The sequence below is a fragment of the Colossoma macropomum genome, unplaced genomic scaffold (assembly GCF_904425465.1).
Source record: "Colossoma macropomum unplaced genomic scaffold, Colossoma_macropomum, whole genome shotgun sequence".
NCBI classification, from domain to species: Eukaryota; Metazoa; Chordata; class Actinopteri; order Characiformes; family Serrasalmidae; genus Colossoma; species Colossoma macropomum.
This window is the reverse complement of record NW_023494789.1, coordinates 33980010-34003136: the sequence shown is the minus strand read 5'-3', so window position 1 is coordinate 34003136 and position 23127 is coordinate 33980010. Positions and strand designations below refer to the sequence as shown.

General features: G+C 38.3%; 1 protein-coding gene across 1 annotated transcript; it reads right to left on the bottom strand.

Moving 5' to 3' along the window:
• Nucleotides 1-3099: 3099 nt before the first annotated feature.
• On the bottom strand, nt 3100-21538 carry ngfb (nerve growth factor b (beta polypeptide)). Its single transcript, XM_036569599.1, has 3 exons — nt 21437-21538; nt 5976-6085; nt 3100-4051 (listed from the first exon to the last, which is right to left on the bottom strand). Exon 3 carries the CDS (start codon nt 4035-4037, stop codon nt 3420-3422), a length of 618 nt encoding a protein of 205 aa, XP_036425492.1. The 5' UTR covers nt 4038-4051; nt 5976-6085; nt 21437-21538; the 3' UTR covers nt 3100-3419.
• Nucleotides 21539-23127: the final 1589 nt, after the last annotated feature.

The following is a 23127-nucleotide window of genomic DNA, read 5'->3' as shown; positions in this document are numbered from 1 at the left end:
CATATACACGTGAATTCTGAGGTCCTAAATTCTGTTCACTCTATCTGGTATCCGGCAATGACATTTAGAAATGTGTTTTCATGAAAAATGCAAATACGCTAAACAACCGCTAGGGGGAGACAGCGTGCTTTGGTTTTCCATTTCATGGGTCACACGTCTTACATGTGAGAGGTCTAGGTTGAGTCTGGTGGGATTTTGGAATTAACTGTTTATAATTACCATTGTAAACTGTAAATATGGAGCCGTTGGTTATCATGATCTGATCATCTGATGAAATCTCTATAGTTTATGGTGCTGTAATCTCCAATTCACATTAATCTCATTAATATTCTATGTTGAGCTGCATTGAACAAAATGAGCTCACTCTTTCTCTCTTTCCTCGGGGAGCTGTTCTACAAACAATCCCCCATAGCTGTTAATCTTCTTTAAAATGACTGTGAAGAATGATTTCTCAGATTGTTAATCAAGCCATTGGAGGTTTTGTATAATCTCACACAATGTCCCCACACGGTGATGTAATTAGTGTTTTGTCCTGCAGAGGATGGTGACAAAAGAACAGGAAATCCTGTGCCTGTAGCTCTTTAATCAAAGAATATTATTCATGCTGCCATCAAAGAGAATGAGATATGTGGCTGACAGCTGTATGTCTACCTGATCCTTTGAAATGATTGATAACCTAAAGCTCTTCTAGGCTGGATGAGTATTGATTGATGTTTATATGAATGTGAGAGAGCTTTGATCACCACTTTTGAAAGGCTATATAATACTATATAATGATGATAAAATTCTTTGTCAGACATTTTAGAACTATCTATGTTTGTCATTCTGGATGCATTTCTTCTTCTTTTTTGACTCCCAAGCTTCCTATTAAATATTTCAAACTTGTGAAATTGTATAGGCCAGGCATATTAGTATAATTTTATTTTGTATACATTTATCTGCAACCAGATTGACTTCACATTGTTGAAAACATTAATTCCAAATTTTTGAATCATCAAAATGATCTATAGGAAAATAAAACCAAATAGGAAATTTTCTTAAAGTAGAAATCCACCTAATTTCCAAATTTCTGCCCAGTTCAGACACTGAGACGTAAAAAGTCTTTTTGAGAGGTTCGATGTGAAATGATTAATTATAGAGAAGCTTACACACTCAGATTTCTTTTCATTGCAGTGGTAATAGGAACCAGGGGTCACTGTGTCTTCAACACAAATATATACATATTAACTACCCAAAACAACCAGCTGATCTACATATATCTTCTGAGCTTTTATATGTAATGTTGATAATGGTAAAATAGTGATGAGTGTAAAAATAAAGTTTTCTGTTGGGGAGTATTTTGCCTTACAATGCTCTTCATGTACCATGAATGGCTTTAAAAACATGTTTTTTAACCAAAACTTGGTCTCAAAACTATAATAAAACAATATCTCAGGCATCAGGCAGCATATTCATAATAAAGATGTGGATTAGTTTTCTGTGGGGGAGCTTTTCTATAGGCATTAAGCTCTTTGGATGTCGGGTTCCTATCACCACCACTGTGAAACAATTGTGATGCAGGGAGTTTCTCGAAAACAAAGCAATTCACATCAAACCTTTCCAGACAGCACTGTTGACTTTCTAATGATTTAATTATGCAGAAACTTTGAACACTCAGTGCAATTCCCCTTTAAACTCTTCAGACATCTGGTTCCTATCACCACCACCACTGTGAACAGTTCTGAGCATTTCACATCAGACCACTCTGTATGACTTTGTATACTCAACAACTGAAATACGCAGAAATTTTGAAAAATGAGTGGAATATTCCTTTGACATCTCTATAGTTTATCCGAGATAACTATGAGAACAGATGGAAGACAAAGTAGACTTTTGCTTAAGTTTTCTGCTGCTTATAGATGATGCTGATATTTCTCCTGAGCAAAAGACCCCAGTAATAGCATATGTCTCTTCTTTTAGTAGAGATCTCCATAGAGTTACACATTGTGCTCAGATTTGTCAACATAACAACAGTTGCCTTTATTTGTAACTGAACTAAACCAGGAATCTCAATATGAAGTCAGCCTTCATGCTACGCTACATGCTTCTTGCTATTTCATCTATAGGATTTTAGGAGATTAAACGTTAACTTGCCTGAGTCAACAAAGATCAACATTTGAGAAAAAAAAATTTCCTCTGGGTGAGACCTTTTTTGAAATAGTATGGATGACTGTGCCCTTTAGGATGACCCAGCCAATCACAACACACAAACAAGAGCTGGCATAGTTCCTCATTAGTGATCTATAAAGTTAATGGTCCTGTCCGTTGGTCCAAATGAACTTTGATCTTTGATCTAAACCCTAGGATTCCAGTCCCTCAGACATGACCTCATCATTAGGCCATGAACCTGACCTTTGACGTGTTGCTCCTTTCTGTTCACGCAGGTTTTCCAACACTGACAAGGTCAAACCAACCAAGCTGCAACCCATATGCATTCCTCTCCCTATTGCCAAAACAAACACAGACGCCTGGTTGGAGCAAAACACATGTTTGTGATGCTCGGAATTTGTATTGGATGTCTAGACAAAGGGTGGAATTGACAGGTCAGTTCTTCTTGATTCTTATTGAAACTCATTGTTGGCTTTACTGAGCCATGGAGCATTTTTCATATTTGAGTAAATCTCCATACTGCCACTTCCCTCATACTTGCAAGAAATATACCGTCTGGACAGAGGTGTGAGACAGATCTAGCCATATTGAGTCCATCACGTCAACTTTAACTTTTACATTTTTTCTCCTGGAGAGTAACTGAATCTGTGCTGGTCATTTTTGGAATGTTTTAAATCACCAGACATTTTTGAAATGCAGCCCACAAGTTATGCCATCTGGAAGTCCACATTTTTCAAAGGCTTTCCCAAGCTGCACGTATCCAAGAAAAACTTTGATAATGACCCCTCAATGACCCTTTGTGGTAATAATGTAATACTGTGCTGTAATAAATATGGAGCTATAACTCTGTCAGCCTGTACATTTAAACCTCAGTGCACCACATAATGCTCCAGATTTAATAAATAACAATAACAATAACAACATATGTACAATCCATGCAGTCCTCATGCTGTCGTCGTCAGGAATGATTCATGTCCATCAGGAAAAATAATAGCATAGTAAAACGTTCTGTTATAATATTTGCCACATGACTCGACATGAAGTCATATAAAGCCATAACATGACTGACAGTAATGAGGCATATCAAATGAATGCCTTCTTCATAAACTCCTTTGTTATTTCATGTGTGAGTTCTCATGAATGATGTGGTATCACACACATACCAACAACATCAGCATGAGAACCAGCATTTACATCAATCAGATGTTACTGGGCTGTTATAGTGAGGTGATACTGGCTTATTGTAAGGGATGTAGTGATGAGGCAGAGTGTCATTGTCTCCAGGACTTGCGGCTGAGCACACATACACAGGCCACATTGATTCTAATAAGTCTCCAAGCCACCAAGTTCTTGAATGAAGTCAATGCCCGCACAAACGTATGTGAGTTGGTGCAGTATGAGTTCCAGTGGCGTCCATCAATGCCCAGACAGCCTGAGCCCGCGGGCCGGGCCCCGCTACATGTTGTCTCAAAGAAGTACTGCTTTTTCTTGACCTCATTAATGTTGACGTCAGGCAGCACCATTACCTCATTGCCTCTGATGTCTGTCGCTTTGGTTTTATTCCCCACCCAGAAGCTGACACTCTCACACACCGAATATACCCCACGGTGCTGGGGCTGTTGTCCTGCCCGTCGCTTCGTCCTGCCCTTTGTGCCCGCTGACCCCTGGTGCTCTGCAGGGTCCGAATCAGGCGGCCGTTCACTAAACAGCACACGAGGTGAGCGGTATCGTCTCTTATTGAAGAGTTTGGGGTCCACAGTGGGCGTGGAGTCAGCCGTCCTGGTGCCATCCTGCTCCTTGTTACTGTTCTGCGGGCAGATGTCACCTGATCGCAGTGCCAAAGTATGGCTGCAGAATAGGAGCAGCAGAGCTAGCACAGACCACTGCATGGGCACACCGGGACCTGCAAGAAGAAAAATGACACACTAAATTAAAACATGCCACAAGTCAGTAATCACCACAAATGACCAGTAATCACCAGTGGATGATGGCATAAAACATGCAGAAGTGAATTTTGGCCTTAGGTTTTCTAATATACTTACATTTCTAATATACTTACATATCTAATATATTTCTAATATACTTACATATACTTACAAGTGAACTGTGTAACATTACATTATGGTATTCTCTACATGTATGCAGAAAGTTTCAAAAAATCAAGGGCAAATTGCCTCTTGGCTAACTCATTCCTATATTAAGCTATCTTGACATGATTGACTGCTGTGGTTACCAGGAATATCACGAATTACATGTTTTGTTTTGGGGTTTTTTTTTAGTGCTGTAAAAACACTTAAGTATAACTCTTGACCGAAAAGAACAGTTAAGAAGTTTAATGCAATGCACTTAAGTACAACCCATAACTTGGGTGAAGTACTTTTTAAGAATGTAACTAAAGATAAATATTTGTGCAAGCAGCCACAGATCTGCTTAAGAAGAGGGTTCTACAGAACATGTTATGCAGACCGGCATGGTTGTTTCCTGTTGTTTCCAAAAGGAGAGATGCATTTTGTGTGCTGTTTTTGTGCACCAGGCACCTCACATTGTATGCACCACCCTGCCTGGCTGTTTTTTTTAGTTTAGCTTGTTTTAGCTAGCAGCACTATGTTTGCTAGTTCATAGCAGTAGTTAAACTTTTTGCCTATACATGTCAAAATGACAACTTGCTAGCACAGTTAACTGACAGTTATGACTCTTAGCAACAAAGAGAAATGCACCCTTCAAAAAACAGTGTGAACTCCCAAGAAATATATCAACACCATCTTTTCCAACTTTAGAAGAACTGAGTGTGAACCTCTTCTGAGACTTTATTAGCCATTTTTCTAAATATTCTATGGGTAGTACAAGGGTGTCAAACTGGGTTCTCTCCAGGCCACAGCTCTGCGGAGATTAACATTTTCCCTTCTCTAACATGAATTAAACTCATGGAAGTCTTGCTAAGTAGCTGATGAGTTGAATCGGTGCATTTCATGAGGCACAATACCAAACTCTACAGAGCTGTTACCTGCATGTTATGGTGTTTTCCCTGAAGTCGTTTCCCTACTGTCAACTAATCTGCTCTTCCTAAATTGAAGTGAGTATGATAAAGCAGAGAAAACACTAAAATGTGCAGACAAGGGTATTACATGATCACGGTGGGAGCCACTGGACTAGTCTATAGCATTTACAATGACAGAAAGTGTTTAGCCATCAAAATTAGGATTAACCCTCAAAACTTTGTGAACATGTGACTGGAAAGAATATAAAAACCTAGGGCTTATAAGGTGTTACCCATGGATATCTACACTTCAGCAGAAACACAAAGGAGCTTTTGAATTTCACTTTTCAAATGCACGACCCCTGTGCAGATGGGTGTAGGCCATGCTTTCTCTACAGAAGAACCCAGAACAGGAAGCAAAGGCTGTGAGTGACTGTGAAGCGCTTTGAAGGTGAGGAAAGGCCTTGTAAAGGCAATGACTTTGTTGTGACAGGCTGGCTCAGAAAGTCATGGCTCTTTTCTTGAAATCTGCATGATTTGACTGTCTAGCTTCCACTGTAATGATGGCATGGCGCAAGCCTGTCCTCTGTTACTTTGTTATTTCTGTCTGTCAAAGTTGTGGGTTTGAGCACATGCTAATTTCAAACATTCTCTCTATAAAGTTTTACTTCCAGTTAAAATGTCATGTGTACCTGTCTGAGGTCTAAATGTACATCCTGCACCATAATGGCATCAAAATTATGTTTTCTAAAGAAATCCAGAGCTGCAAGCTGTGTAAAAGTCTTTGCTTGTTGTTACTTGATTTGATCACTAGTAATAGTAGTGAAATGCAGGTGTGGAGTGTGTTTACCTGTGGGACGTGCCCAGGTGAACTATTCTTTCCAGTCTGACCTCAGGGCAAGTGTTGGTTCATTGTGGTCTAAGCACCCACCGTCAAGGCATCATCTCCCCCTCGGCTTTCTGAAAAACAGCACACTCAGTTCAATTCTAAATGCCTGAAGAAAAGTTTAATTCTAAGATGATATCTGTCCATACTCCCTGGTCCGACTGACAGTTGTTTATTACACAAAACTCGATGAAAGTAAAATCCTCTGACGTCTTGCAATACATAATGAATATTCAATAATATTATGCAAATACATAATGTCTCTATTAACAGTCAGTATGTCATTACTGATGTTATATCTCCAAAACAGTTACTGTAAGAACGTGAAAAAAAAACATTCATTTATGTTAAAGAGCCCATATTATACATTTTCATATTTTTCCCCCTTAGGTCAATTCATATGTATTTGTAGAATTGCAAACGAAAAATAATCTTTCATTTTTACATGAAAGTTTTCCAACATCTCTTTATCCATTGAAATTAAAGTGTCTGTTTTTGTTGCTGTGTCTTTAAGATGCTTTCCAAAAAAACAATCAAACATCTATCTCCATGCAAGATTTTTTGGACCAATAGAAATATTCTAGAATAACTTGAAATAAAATATGTTTACTTTAACTTACATTAATAGTTAAGAATGTTTTTGTTTTAATGAATGAAGTTGCTATTTTGAAGAGAGCAACAATATGCAAATGTGCTCAGTTCTGATTGGCTGCCATGTACTGTGCCTTATTCACAAAACAGTCTGAATAGGCAGAATAGGTGGATATATGTAAATGTATTGGTTTCATCACATAAACAAGCTGCATTTGCATACTGTTCCTATAAATGGGCTGGATAGACTGGGAAGTGAATGTTTTTTTGAAACCTTAACATTTACATACATCAAATGTATTTTTCATTCCCCTGTATGTATCATATTCCATAATATTGGCCCTTTAAGGTGAAAAGAGCAATTCTGGTTCAGTCTTTTCATCATGAAATGTTCATGTAGTGTTAAAAAGCCTCTGGAAACAGATGGTATAAAGACATCAAAATCAAGATTAATGGAGTTAGATATTTCTGGCTGTGCATGGAAACATTAGAAAATCTCAATCCGGCTTTGTGTTACTGTTAAAGAAACATTAGCCAAATATAACAGAATCACTCTGAAGTGCGAAAAGGGCTATAATACTGCAATTCTGAGCTCAAATGAAGCACAAATCAGTCTGGTCACACACTGTCTGACCACAGGCCACAAAAGCTTTGCACTGTATTAAGCCTGATTACTCCTGATTACTACCAATCTCTAGAACAAAACACCAGTGGGGAATCCAAAGAGCCTTCTAGGACTTCTAGCATACAAAAAACATATATGTATATATATCAGTTCCTTTTTTTGTCTTTATGGCATCTATGCAGTATGCAGATATAGTCAAGTGATCTCTCCCATTGGTTAGAACTTTGGTTTATGAACTGACATATGACATAACATATGACATAACATATTTACCGCTAACATAATTAGGACCTAACAGTCAAATCACATCAAATTTTTCCAATGGGTGGGAAAATTTTCCAAGATTTCCAATGGGTGTCACTTTTGGCCATCTGAAAGTGGTAGATACATGAGTTGTAACCTGTCCAATATGTTTTAGTCAGTTGCTCTATGCCAGAACTCTTTACACAAGGAGTCACTGTAAAACTGGTACATGCAAGGTAAAATATACTGTAGTGTGTTCAGAATGATATGCATGAGTATTATTTCTCTAATATTTATTAGCTGGTATGTTCTAAGAAGGACTTTTATTGTGAAGGCAGAACTAGCCCGTGCTGTGTTCTGTTGGTTTAGGAAGTACTGAATCAGTCTAATGCTGAAGGCTGAAAAAGCAAGACAGTGTAAGGTTTAGAGTATATTGTTAGACAAACTTATGAACTGTGGCCAACTACAGCCTGTTAATAAAGCACAATGACTTGCGCATAAACTGGATCTTCTTTACTAGTGGTGAAAGTTACAATATGTTAATATGTCTGTAATTAAACAACACATAACATTTATTTGACAACCTCAAAATGTATGTATTTAGGACAGCCAAAAAATGTTTATGTTAATCACATTAGCTTAGCAATAACATGCTATTCAAAATGAGTATTATCTGAGAGTTTTTTTTTCCTCATTTTTGACTATGTTTTGACATTTATGGCCTGAACTGAAAGCTTAGCTCTAATAGTCAAGGTTCACCACTGCAAAGCATAGCATATCCAACACATAATACCTTCCAACCTCACACATTGCAGTTTTCATTGCCTAGACATACACAGCTTCTGCCAGAGTTTGCTTATCAAACTAATGCCAGTATGGCAGCGTTAGGGAAACAGTGTTTTTGTTCCATTGCTGGTATGTGGTGGTTCATTTATGTGTGTGTGTGCCTGTTCTTTCTGTGAGGCATGTGAGGTGTTGCTAAGGTGGTCTAGGAAACCCTTAGTTGCTGACCTAGAGCTCATTAGCAGTAATGAAGTCAGTTTAACACATTCCGTCTGGCATGGCCACCAATTGTCCCGGCGACACGTAGAATCCAGAGAGGGAATAATCTGTCTCTAAAACCGCTGAGCGCTTTCATATGGTTACAGTTCCCCAGTGGCACGTGTTTCAAAGGGTAATGTGAACCCCATCCAGTCGCAGCCACACACACACACATTCTTATCTGCCATCGTAGGCTGCAAAAGCCAGTGCCTGCAGCAGAGCTCTGTGTGAGCATTCATGCATGGAAGAGCTCATGGATGAAGCGTGGCTTTGTGTTGGCTCTGAGCTTGTGGCCTGCAGAACCTAATACCAGCCCTCATACACCACACTTAGCATCATCAACTATAGTGAGATACATTTAGATATTCATTTCTGATTTGTAATATTGTGGAATACTATAGTTCTTTTTAGGACTGTCAAAGCATTAAATTAATAATGCCATTACATTTTTTAACCCTGTTATAGCTCTAGTTTGACCCTTTGAATCATCCATAGTGGTCCAGGCTGATGCCCAGCTACTCAAGCATTGTATGTTCCAATGATAGAATCTGCAATTGTAGCTCTCTTGTTGACATACAACTTTGAAATGGCCTTTAGCAGACTGTGTTGTCCAATGTAGGAAACCTATGCATAAATTAACAAGCAGCAAACAAAGCAATAGCAAAGTGTAAAGCTACAGTTACCCTTGAGAGACTCCATTGCATAGTTCTAGATATGGGGGTGTGGGGGTCATTTCCGTCCAATGTCTGGAGGCGTATGAATTGCCCTGAATCCCCTGCCCTCAATAATTCCCACTCAATGCATTCTTGTGACTTTTTTTTACAGTGTGTTATGAAAGCTTTGAGTTGTTAAACTTGGCAGTATGACTATTTAGAATTACTATATAATTATAGTAATTTGTTTTCGGTGTAAGTAGAGTTGGCATATTGAATAACCATTTATCAGCACATTCCCAGTGCCACATATTCTCACTGGTATGAGTAGTGCCCTCCTCGCCCCCAAAGTTTAAATGAAACCTACACCGCTGCTCCATTGTGACAAGAATACATAGGCTGTATGAACTAGAATGAGAGGGTAACAGTTGCAGAGGAGTTGAAACCTGTGACTGCATGCTACAAACTGTCATTAGTTGGAACATGCAAGCATTCAATGGATATCAGTGATGAAAAATTGCATTCAACTCGGTAATTCACTTGATTTTCATGTTCTGGTGAACCCTCCGTTCACACAATGAAAATAATCACATTGAATTATTGAAAGTAATACATTAATTCTTAATTTTGAGCTTATTTTGTCCATATATGTCTACAACATGCACTGCTTTAAATGAGAAAAAACACCACTAGTTTTTTCCATAAAAATTGTAACTTCAGGATTTTTGTTCAGTCATGTTGTAGTCAGGGTGAAAAGTAGAGTGAAAAGGAAATGCACAAACTATTCATCTCGTGAAGCCAAAATAATGATTCTTTTGCACGGGTGGTCCGGGACTACGGGTCAAAAATACATTGATGCATCACAACCTAAAGTGCTGTGCCTTTGGAATGTTAGAATCAATTATACTTTATTATAGCACTATTCAATTCAGTAGTGGCCAACCATAACTATTAAAGCTAGGCCTTCAGTTCAGGGCATAAATGCCAAAACTTGGTCAAAACCAAAAACTGCTATGATAATGCTAATCTTTTCTAGCGCTCCTATGTAGTGTGTTAGAGCCAAGCTAACAGTAATTAATATAATTTTTTTTTTAGCTGTTAACATTAACATTGAAAAAGACATTTAACACACATGTTTTACGTATACTTTACCTTGTATGTATCAGTTTTACAGCAGCTCCTTCAGTAAAGAGCCCTTCAGCTGCCACTACCGTTTTCTAACAACTGACTGAAACCTGATTAGACAATGGCCAGTATTCACAGTCAGCTATATATCTATGACTTCTGAAAGGCCTAGAATGATGTTTTTCTCTTACAAATTTAGTCCCATCCACTGAAAATCAAAACATGATTGGTTGATTCCATTGTCAGTTCCTGTCAGTTCATTATGTTGGTAGTTAGTCTGATGTGTTAGGCTTTCAGCTTAGCTCCTAATTAATGGTAGCGCTCTCTTGGCTGTATCTAAGTAGATATGACAGAGAAAAAATCTGATTGGACAATTTTTAATTTGGCATTTCAAGAATTTTTGTTTCCAATTAAACTTTAACAATGAAATCGGAATATTGCTACCATACTTGCAGAAATTGATGTAGAATTATATTAAATAAAAATGAACTTAAAGTTACAGACTTTTTTATTCTATTGTAAGTTATTCTGAAAAGGGTCTCCACTGAAACTATGTCTAGTTTGTGATGTCTGATCAAACAGGGCATGTCAGCACACACAAAGAGTACATGCATACAAGTGCACACAAGCCATGTTTCAGTCCTTTCTAACACTGATAAACAGATATATTATTCCAGTTCTATTGTCATGAAGAGCAATATAGAGACATGCCTCTGTTCCTCAGTGGTGTAGTAGCTTTCAAAAGCATGGTGTGATATATTGGAGCATATCTGATTCCTTAGGGGCTGACCATGACAAGAGGAAATGGGCCTAAATTATTACAGCAATTCATCTGGACCCCAAGCAGCTCTGAAGGGGCTTAAAGCAATGTGGAGTTATTCTCAAACACCTGTGCCACTGCTCTAAAGTGGACAAGCAGTAAACCACCTCCACCTCCACCGTGGGAAGGGTCGTCATTTAGGAATGTGCAGGACAGTTTCCCCAGTCAGACAGACAGGCCAGAGGGGTTGTGTGTCTGTCTGCATGTCTGTGTGTGGTCTGCATTGTTTCAAGTCCGCTAAGAGGTGTGGTAACCCTACGGGCCAAAATCTAGATGTTGATTTGGTGTTAGCTGACTATTTTATGTGGCAAGAAGTAAATGTTGATGTGTTCCAACAATTAGAGTTCAGTATGTTTTAAACTGAAAAGCACTTGGACATGCTGAGATGTTAAAACCAGAAAATGTTTCTAGTGGGAAAATCTACAGTACATTACAGTGCAGAAGTCAGAGATCACCCTTCATTTGTTTAATTTTCAGTCAAAATAGCCATTACATACAAGTTATTAATTTATCAGCATCAGAAAAAAGCAGAAAACATAATATCCCAGGGTTACTACAAATAAAGCCTTATTATTCAGTAACTACAGGGACCTGGGAGCGAACTGGCTGAGCTATTCTTAGGTTAGAGAAGTGTGAAATAAAACTTTGGGCCCACTGATGGGCCTTGGTCATTTAAGGGGTTAGCAGTATATTGCTCAGATGCCTCAATGGCTAAATACAGCGTCATTTTCAGTATTTAGTGTATCCACCCATTTTTTACAACTTTGATTCTTTTTGGGACACATGCTTTCTGTCAAATAAATCTGCAGGGATATTTTCCCAAAGTTTAGTCTTAGATGTTTGTTGCATTTCCTGCTTCTCACGATCTAAGTTAGCCCAAACACATTCAATGATGATGGGCTCTGGGGTGGACAGTCTGTAATTCTGGGAACATTAGCAATTTCTTTGTTTGATTAGCAATTTTTTTGTTATTTCCTTTTCTCAGTATTTTTTAATTTCGTTTTATCAGTATGTCTTCTCCTATTTCTCAGATATAACACTTAAGTACTGTTTATCTGATGGTGATGGTTTTGGTGGTCTCCCAACTCATACTTACTAAGATTCACATTTTCTCTATTATCTTTTAAGATATTTTTTAAACTCCATTTAAAAACTTGTTTTATATCTAATCTCCTCAGAAATATCTCCTGAAAAATGAATGATTTATACAATATTTTGAGTAGAAATTGACATTTTTAAAAAGAAAAAGGAAAGAGATTTGTAATTTTCAAAGAAGGTTTGTGAGATGGTGAAATTTCACAAACTTTCCTCCATTAAAGGGGAATTCCACCAATTTCTTTTTACATGTCTGCATAATGGTCTGCATAATGTAAATGCTTCCACCAGGAATATAGATATTTAAATGTTTTAGGGCAAAACCTCAAAACTACAACAAATCAATGTCTTAGGCATCAAGCAGTGTATTCGTAATCATTTTATAATAACTTTGTGAGGTAGCTTTTAGACACATTAAAACTTTTGGTTGTCTGGTTACTTTCACCCCCACTGTGAACTGTTCTAACTCTGTAAAGTTGATCGTAGTAGTAGATTGGAGCATTTGACATCAAACCCCTTTGAATGACTTTGTTTACATCTTAATGATTTAACTATGTAGACATTTTGTAGACAAAATGGTGGAATTTCCCTTTAATATAAATAAATAAAAATTAATGACAATTATGAACAATGTTGGAATACAACACATGAATAGTCAGCGTGAAATATGTTGGGAAAGGTGTCATCGTGCAAACACGCAGCCAATGAGATTTTACTGTCAGTGGCAGGTCTTTGATAAGAAAGTAATCGGAACATATTGTAAAGTTTGTGTTGTGATTATAATATATTATGTTTCTGATTGCAATTAGTAGGGCAATCAATAACCTGTAATGGAATACATTTTGAAAGTAATTCCCAAGCCTGCAAAAGGAAACATCTATATCAAAACAGTGGCCTGATATGACAGCCATGATGCTGAGATATTTCCAGAAACAATAAAACTTAGCCTTTCTAAATGTCACTTGATGATTAGAGTTTACCTCTGAGATTTAATCTCAGGGAAAAGACACACATTCCACAATTTTGTCGTATCTCATAAGCCTAATCCTGAACAACTTCCAAACAACCAGCTGTTCATGGAGGTTCCACTGAGACACAAGATTGTGTCATTCACTCGAGACCAGCGAAGACAGTAAAACAGTGTTCTATGTAAAACTTCACTGAGAACGATTCCTGAATAAACACATGAAGCCTTGATTTAGAATTATGAAATGCTTAAATGTCTAAGGTGTGTTTTATTATCTGACACTTGGGATTCTGGCAGAGAGAAGCCATCTGTGTCTGTTATGCAGCACAATAGATTTGAGGAACAAAGTAAAGCTGACAAAAAGGGATTCATGTTCTTTCATCACTTTGGTATAATGGAGTTGAATTTACTGCCTCAAAGTTTATTTCACTGGTCGAAACAATAAGACAGTGTATCTTAGTTGTAATTAGATAATAATAAGTTTGAGAGCAATAGAATTGCTAGTATAAATGCTCATTCAGAGAAAGATAAACCCATAACAATCATGTCTAAATTCAGGAGCAGTCGTTCCAAGAGAAAATGCGCTCCAAATGGATTGATGCTTTAGGCCAAGTGGTTTAAAGGAAAGTTTGCTTCACCTGCCAGCTAGCTTCAGCTTGCTAGGAATCTTGGAACCAAGACAGACTTTTTGCCCCATGGCCGTTTTTTTGAGTGAGCAATCTACACAGGATAATAGCCTGCAATTGAGACCAAGTGTTGAGTTTCCCATTTTCATGAAAGCCTTTCTTTTACTATTACTTAAAGTGTCTAATATGAGTTAAAAAAAAAGCTGTATTACTGTACTATAACTAACAGGAAATCACAACCATAAGCATGAGAACTCCTGAAAACAGGACACACATCTGTCAGACTGTCTGGATTCAAAACAGATGTGCTGGATCCTATGACCAGAATCAGCAAGTCCAGGTCGAATTAACAATCAACTTAAATGTCTTCCTTCAGCCATAAAGCAGAATCTGTTGAAGTCATAGTCTCTAGTGGTAAACGTCCTCTAGAGGAGCTATGTTGCTCTAAAGGCCAGAAGAGAGCTTTTTGTGACATGTTTTTTTATTCAATGTAGTTTACAGAACGCTGCTATGCTCACACTACTCATACACAGAAGATCGGAAATGTGGTGGTGTGGTGTCCAGTGTGCCCAGAGGGCATCTGAAAGTGAGCATAGAGCCACATATTACAAAGTCACGCACATTCTCCTGCATATTCTCCTGTACTGCCAACCACTAGAGACAACAATGCCATAATAACACTGTATAAATCCCAGATAAGAGTGGTCAAAACAATGTCACAGCCACTGCAAACAGCATTTGTGTTTGAAAGCATGTGGTCTTTTCGTGCCAGAAAACTAGCCTGCCAGATACAACAATTCCTGATTGGGACTTTAAGACATTTTCTCATTCTGTACATAAACACATCCATTAGCTTGCAATAAGCTCCCCTACACAGGCCCTTAAACAGTCAGCGATAGCCTACAAGAACAGCAGTGATAGGCTCTCCATGGAGTTAGACCTTATTCCACAACTTTTAATGCCCAAACTGTATTCTTTGTTTTAATATTCAAAATGCCAAATGGGGCAAATGCAATGGTTTGGACGCTCAGTCAGTGAATACTTGGTAAGCCCTCATTTGGCAGAAGCCATAGCTTCCAAATGCTTCCCGCCTGTTAAGAAAAATGTAATGTTTACATTAGTGAAAGGTTGCGTCAACTTCTTTTCCCTTCGTTTCTTTTCAGATTCACTGACAACTACAGTACACCACTGCATTAGATACGGTTCTTTTGCAACATCTGGAGACCTGCATTGCAAACTCATTTAGCCACATACATGTCCCAACAAAAAATGTGAGTACAACTACTCCTCATACTAGAGTTCCCAGATTCCACCCATTCTGTTGGTGAAATCCAGGCAGCAGGCCACCACATCACTTAATAGCCTTTTGAAGAATCTTCAATCACAGATTACAAAAACTACAAGTTCAAAGTGCCTTCTCTATAAAAGAAGTAAGAGGCTTAGAGAAATTCCTCTGGCAGAACAAAAGACATATTTACATTGATTCAGAACTTTTGGCCGGTGAGTCAGGACTTTACAAGATTGGAAAAAAAAAAAAGACTCCGGATGCCAGTAAAAGAAGGAAACGACATCAAGGATAGGTGAGTGTAAACTATTTTGTAGTTCAGGAATAAACACTTTGACCTTTTCATTCTCTGAGGCTTGAAAACATGTCTCCATGGCTGACGACCATGACGCTCTTTAAGGAAGGAAGATCGTAAACTCTACCGAGTGCTCTGACCTGATTGGTACGGTTTTATATTGCTTCAGTGTGAGTCTAGGATCCATGATAAGTATGAAAGCATTCTTACTCATCACTACAAACACATACATTTGAATTAGCAGATCTTTGTGGTAGAAAAGTTCTAGTCTTTCTTACCAGGACTGTATACACTTAAAAATAAAGGAGCCAAGTGGAACCTAGAAAGGGTTCTTTGGAGCAATGCTATAGAAGAACCACTTTTGGTTCCCTAAAGGTTCTTTAAAGGAATGGTTCTTTAAAGCTGCACTATGTGAGATTTTTTTGTTAAAACTGAAAAAAGTATCAGGAGGAAAAAACATGCTAAAATATGTTGTGCCTGCTTCAGATGCACCTTGTAATACCAGAAGTAATAATTTAAATGTCAAAGGTACATATTAATGTCACATGCACAGGCTCAAAAAGAAGGTCCAGCTTGACGTTTAGGTCTCAAACACATTATAATAAACAACATATTGTACTGGTAGAGATAGAATGATAATAGTAAATCATTCATTTACATCCTAAATCCTTCACCAAGTTTTGACTGACTCTTTAAACATACTCTTTTAACCCCTTAGCAAGCCATGGGCCAGCCAGTGGGCCCAAAGTATTATTACACACTTCTATAACCAAAAATAGCTCCATTTGTTTGCAAAGAAGTCCCTGTAGCTACTGAATAATTAGCCTTAGTATGTAATAAGCCTGGATTGTTAAGGGTTAACATGCTCACCTGTGCCGGCCCTACCTAACAAGCAACATAAGCACCTGCATAGGGCCCCCTCATAACTTCTGGGTTAATACTATACCATCATGTTGTATAAGATGTTTGAATAAAGGGGAAAAAGATACTGGTTAATCATGTCTCATAAGAGAATGTATGCATCTGGAGCATGTATGATGAGGAGAAATAGCTTAAAGATAAAGGTATGGGTTTTTTTGAGGGGGGGTGTTAATGTTATGCCATCTGTTTTGGCTTGCAGTTGGACAAAAAAGGGGGTCAATATGGGGTCTGTCTTAAAAAGCAGGTTCAACTTAGGCTTTCTGATTAAGTTTCAGCCTTAGGAAATCTAACAAACAAAGACACAGTTAATTCATTGTACAACATTAATTAAAAAAAGTAAAGAAGTGAAATTAAGAAAAGTGAAAAAAGCAATGCTGTTGCCACTGCCACCAGGGTTTGATCAAACCATGCTTACACTTAAATGCTGAATTGGGGGGAATTGTGCTTAAGGCCCCCAAAAGGCTAGAGCTGGCCCTTGCAGTCATCTGATTTATGTGCTCAGGAGTCCAAAGCACACCTAATGTTACAAAATGTTGCATGCATTTACACATTTCTACCACAGAGGTCTTCAAATGCCCAAAACTTATATAGCGTCGCTTTAAAGAACCTCTTATAAAAATGGAATGTGTGAGTGTGAAGAACCCTTTTAAAGAACTCCACGTAATGTACAGGGTCTATACCAATTAGACGTATGTCCCAGAAGCGTATGTTCAAGCCCAGAACCAAGAATCTTTATTTTTAAGAACATGGGCTGTCTTGAAAGCTTCTATCGAAAATATCTCATTGGAGCCATCATGTCTTCGTTTGGACCTTAAAACATCTGAATTTGAAAGTGAAATGTTAAGGTGATGTCTCACTTATAGCATCACTAGGTTATATTTCTCATCTGATCTACAATGTTTATGCAAAAAGCACTGTAGGTCTTAAACAATTAAGTATCTTTCAGTTCAGACTGGACTAGTTGTCACGAAAGCATCTGTATCACTTCTCTCAGATTACATGACCTGATTTTGGACCCCTATGTCAGATATCACTATCAGTACATAGTGGAACATTTGGCAAAGGAATGTATCCTCAGCTTTGCTCAATTTGAGCCTAAGCCTCCAGAGAGGTTACAAAAAGGACCAAGTGTTTTAGAGCTTAGCTGCCTACAATCAAGTCACCATAGAGCGCCATTCGCAAACACTCTGCCTCAGGCTGTGTGCTTAGTAGTTACGAGGAGGGTCCCTACCCCTGTTGTTTTCCTCATACCACAGTTCATCCCAGATGTTCAGATTTACATTATGTTTCGTGGCAACTGTATACAACTGTCTTCAGCTCCTCTAAATATTGAAATTAGTTGCAACGTTTAGATTACATGCACAAATCCTCCCTGCATGAAGCACAGGAGATTGCTCATCCACAACTAAAATAAACAAGACTTAAAGCAAGTGATATACACGTGTTTCCCTGCCACGCACTATTTCACATGCACCGATGATGTGTACACAAATAGAGGGTTTTGCTTTGGAAAAGAAGCTGTCATTATAGATGTAAGCAAGGTCTACTTGAAACAAAACATATCAGGCCTATTAAACAGAGATGGATGGTAAATACCAATTACAGTGTCCATAAGAGTGCACTTGGTAAAGAACACAGGTTTGGTGTTTGTTGATGACCCCTATAAAGTAGACTGGCTTCAACTCCTCTTAAATGTTAGCAAATATGAGACTTTTAAAATCTGACCATGATTATTACACTGAAAAGGGTAATGCGTTAAATTTGCTTGATACAAATGTGTACATCATTTCCACATGAATAAAACATATTACATAGAGTACTCTGGAACAGTCAGTGGGAACATCTACAGTGCTGAGCAAAAGTCAGAGATCACCATTCATATATTTAAGTTACAGTCAAAGCAACAGCTATTACATACATGTTATTTATTTTTCAGCATCATTTTTATTACAGCTTCCATTCTTTCTTCAAAGAAACCTGCAAGGATATTTTTCCACACTTCCAAAGTTCAGTCATAGAAGTTGGTTGCATTTTCTGCTTCTCACAATCCAAACAATCCCAAATACATTCAGTAATGTTGAGGTCTGAGAACACCATCAGCTTCTTCTTTTTTGATTTTCAAATTTCCTTTTTGTCTGTTTCCTTTTCTCAGTTAGGCCTTCTTGACAGCTACACATGCTTTCAGACTAATAGTGCTGAGTTGTCTTCTCACAGTGGAAGGATGGACAAAAACACCTGTGGAATTGTTCAGATCTGAGGCAAAAGTGGAGCTTGATTTTCTCCTTTCTCAAAGAAAAAAATTTAAGTACCTTTTGTCTGATGGTGAGAGACATGGTGGTCTACCAGGTCTTGCACGATTGTTCAGGAGAAATATCGCCTGAAAAATGAATGACTTTAAGTAAATGGTGTCTGACTTTTTCACAGTACTGTTTTCAATGTCTGCACTAATTTTGCCAAAAGTAAGTAAACTAATCTGTGTAACTAATCAAATTTGTGTTTATGTAATGAAGTAAATTCAATACATTACTTTTTCCTGAATAATACTGGATCTGGCAATTAGATATACAACATATTATTGGCATATACATAGTAAAAAAAGGGAAACGATATATAATGAATATCACAACATTTTGATATCATATACATATAAAAGATAAGTCATATGACCAGGACCACCAGACAGTTCATAAGGTAGCAATCCATTCCAAGCTCATATGCTAATCATTTTATGCATAGATTCCTCCTATTAGGTAGTGAAACAGGGAACACCTCTGACAGGATCGCTGAATGTAGAACAAGGCGAATGTTGGCTGTGGCCCAGTCCTTAGATAAAGGCCTCTAACATTATTCCAACAGTTTACAGAAGAGTGGAAAAAGGACGTGTGAGAGAGTTTCTCATGGGCAAACACCTGCATCTCTCGAGCTTATTTCAGAGGAAAAATGGTAAATATTCTAGATGGTTTATATCAAAATTCTGATTTAGAGCTGCACGGGGACAGGATGCATACATTTAGGGTGGTATTTATCAGAGTGCTTCAGAATTGAACCCATGTGTTAGCACACTTTTCTGGTCTATGGCTGGTATCTTCAAAGGGGACACGAGACAGAATTTACTCTACTCAGTTACAACCCACTGCATCAATATCTCAAGACTGTGCACATGAGTCCAATTTGGCATGAGCTCCCCAATTTGTCATATGGTAAACAAGTAGTTCTTTTTTCCTTCATTCTACTGACAAAGGTTTTACTAACTCCTTGAAAGCATTACGACATCACCCAACCAGCTGTTAATTTCTATTTAGTCTGGGCCTTGATAATTGACTCTCAGTCCTTGCGCAGGGTGTTTATTTTCATAGTGCTGCTCCTTGGCCACACATTTCTTTTCTCCTGTTTCTCCTGTTTTGCTTCAGGTAATCCCAAGCTCGGTAGGGGGAAGCCCTAAGGTCGCCACAGTACACCCCCTCAAGGCTGTTGTGGTAACTCCTCTGGAAAGGAGCAAGAAGGATTAGTGAAACTAAAAGATTCCTGTTCATGTGTTACTGCCTGATGTTTTAGGTGAGTCATGGCATATGGAATTCTCGTCTTTTCAGCCAAATGGAGAGCACCCTAACTGAAGAGTAGAAATCAGCAGCTCAAGGACAGAAACAAATTGTATTCTTTGTTCCACACATATATTCAAGCTACAAAAAGAAAATGCCATTGAAAAACACTTGCCCTGAAAAACTACATGCCATTATAAGACCTTGCTCTGTACTGCCCCAACAAATATTTCACAATACCCAAAGAGATGCTTATAATACCCTAATGCCCAGGAAGTCTATTCCAGTCTTCTCAAAAGCTTAATGAATGTTTGAACTCAGCGTAAGGGCCTGCAAAAATCAAGCCAACTTGGTATACCTAAGTCAACAGATTTTTGCCAAGCGTCTAAATGTCTGGAGAACATCAGGACTGTTGGTGTTTGACCTGTATACCACACAGATAAGCAGAGAGATCACCCTAACTAAACAACAAGTCAAACATTCAGATACACTTGTGGTCGCTGAAGAACCTGCTAATATGTCTCTTACAGCCCACTCTAATTATACAAACAGCAAATAACTGCTTGGTTTTGTGCCCTTACATCTGTTTTCCCTCATATCACATTCCATGTAAAAATTCCAGAAACCTGGCTATCCAACAGCTATGCAATTGGTCCATGTTAGCATGCCAACATGTCAAATAAAGTCAGGAGCTCCTCTCCATTACTTGCATGTGTGCACCAGGCATGTAATGAGATGTAATGACTGGTATTCATAAATGAATAATGAGTGACTGAGGCGTAACTGAGACGGAGCTGATCGCACTCATGTTATAATGCAGGGCGATGATAACGAGCACAGTGATGATTGGAGTCTGTCTGGAGTCTAATCATATGAGGCATAAGAGTAGCAGATTTGACCTGATGCCAATCTCACATCCTCAACGCTATATGACTCGAGGTAACACGAGTCGTATGCATACCTTTGTATGTGTGTGTGTTTTTGAGTCTGGTGTAGTTCGAATCACAATTGTAACCTGATGAGCCTGAAGTTTGAAGGAGAGGAGAGACATTCTAACCCCCACCTCAGTGGGACAAATGAGACTGGAGAAGTCTATGGGCCGCGTTGTCCCTGCAGGCGTTTTCATAGATCCACACAATTGTAATCACAGACAGACACACTGGCACTTTAAAAACTGAGAAAGAGTCCTCTACAGGACCTGAGTAATGAGAACTGCATCTTATATGCAGAAACAGAAACTACAACTACCTTGTATCTACTAAGCAACTAACAATTTCTAGAATGATCTCAAGGACCAGAGTTAGTTCTGGAAGAGCTTTGTAAATGTTTTTTGGCTCAGACATACAATTCTATAATGTATGAAAAGTTTCTTTAAACTTCATAATCTCATAACCTCACCTATCATTTACACAGATCAATCCATTAAAAGGTTATTAATGGAACCAAAAATGGTTCTTCTATGGCATCATTCAGAAGAATGCTTTTTGCCAATTTCTTTAAGATAAACTAAAATTTAAATCTATGACCCAAAAACTGGACTCTTGTAGTTAACAAGTAGTCTAGGTAGAATGAGTATACAGGAGAAACAGTGTCTCAAACCTCAAACTGTCTTAGTATTTCATCCAGTGATCCTTGCCAGTGCCTTTTCTGTCACCTCCTGGAGCTGAAGTACTGATTTGAGCTGATAATATTCCAGAAGTTCCAAAATCAGTGTAATTGTGCCAATTAATCCCAAATTCCAAAATCTGAAGAAGCTAAATCCTTCGGTCATCCAGTGCAGCACAAGTCCGTAGTAGTTGTTGAGAAATAGATTGCTATGAAAGTTAGAGCAAGGAGTCCCCATCTCAGAGCCTCTGGAAGGGGGATGCCCCTGGTCCTAGTGCCTGACCTGTTTAGAGTCCTTCTTATCTGTATAGCAGGAGACCAACTGTTAAATATGACTACTATGACTACTATCTACTGCAATCTACTATCAATATGTAGACGCTGCACTGAAACACTGATATAACCAGGGAACTAGGCCAGAGCGGCACTGGAGCAAGGGAGGCCAAACCAAATTATTCTGTCTACTATGCCCGAAGATGCAGAATGCAGATTACATCATTTTATCAAGTTCTCTGTTGCTGGCAAAGAAATGTGTCAGTCATTGCTCAGGCCTCTCCCTAATCCCACCCCACCCCTCACCAAAACCCACCTCTAAATACAGATTGATCATTGCTTAGCAACTTGTAACCACACACACACACAGGCAAACTCTTACAACTTCACCCAAGGCCGCAGCTTTGCAAGAGGAAAATTTATAAATCAGATTTGGAGTTTTGGAGAGGGGAGTGAAATATTACCCATTTCCTAAACCAAAGACACAAGAGGGGAGGTGTAGAATGTGGATTAAACAGTGTGGAGCGCCATATTACCAGTTAAACCTGAGAAAAAAAATCACATGGAACACATTTGGTATGTGGCAATGTTAGCTACCTGAAAAATCTGGCTGGCTATCAAAGCCTTTCTTGGGTAACTCACTGGAGGGGCCCAAAGTTTTATTACACACTTCTATAACCCAAGAATAGCTCAGCCAGTTTACACTGAAGTCCCCGTAGTTACTGAGTAATAAGCCTTAGTATATTATAAGCCTGTGATTTTAAAGTGTTTAAATTAACATGAAATAAGTTGTAAATTAAATAACAGCCACATTCTAACAGTGACAGCCTAATCACTGTTTGCTGGCTAATTTAACACTAAAAGTACTATTTGCTGGCCAAGATAACACTAAAAGTATTTAACATCACATTACATGCATTTGTTGTTCTATATCTATAGCGAAGGGTCAGGTCATAGAAATGGTGAAATTTTTGTTTAATTGGAAAACAACTTTGTTTAGACGTTGGCCACTGTGTGTATCTTACAGATACCTACCCTGTTTATCAAGCACTGTGTGGCAAAGTGTGTCACAAAGTGTGAGTAGTGCTATCATATTAAATTTATCTGTATGGGTGGGACATTTGCTTTTGTATGTTGTTGCTTATGGATTGTGAAGCTTTGCTGAATAAAAAGGGCAGCTTTTGCTGGTATAATTTATAAAGTGGTAGCTGGTAGCTGGTCTAAGCTAGTGGTTAAAAAGCTGGGCATGCAGCTGGACTGGTCAAACACATATCCTATGCTCAGGGTTGGGCAAAATACTTTGAAAAAGTAGTGATGGCCAAATACTGAATACACTGTCCTAAATGTATTCAATAGCATATTCCATAAAAAAGCGATATTTAGACTACATTTAGAATACATTTATGTAAATG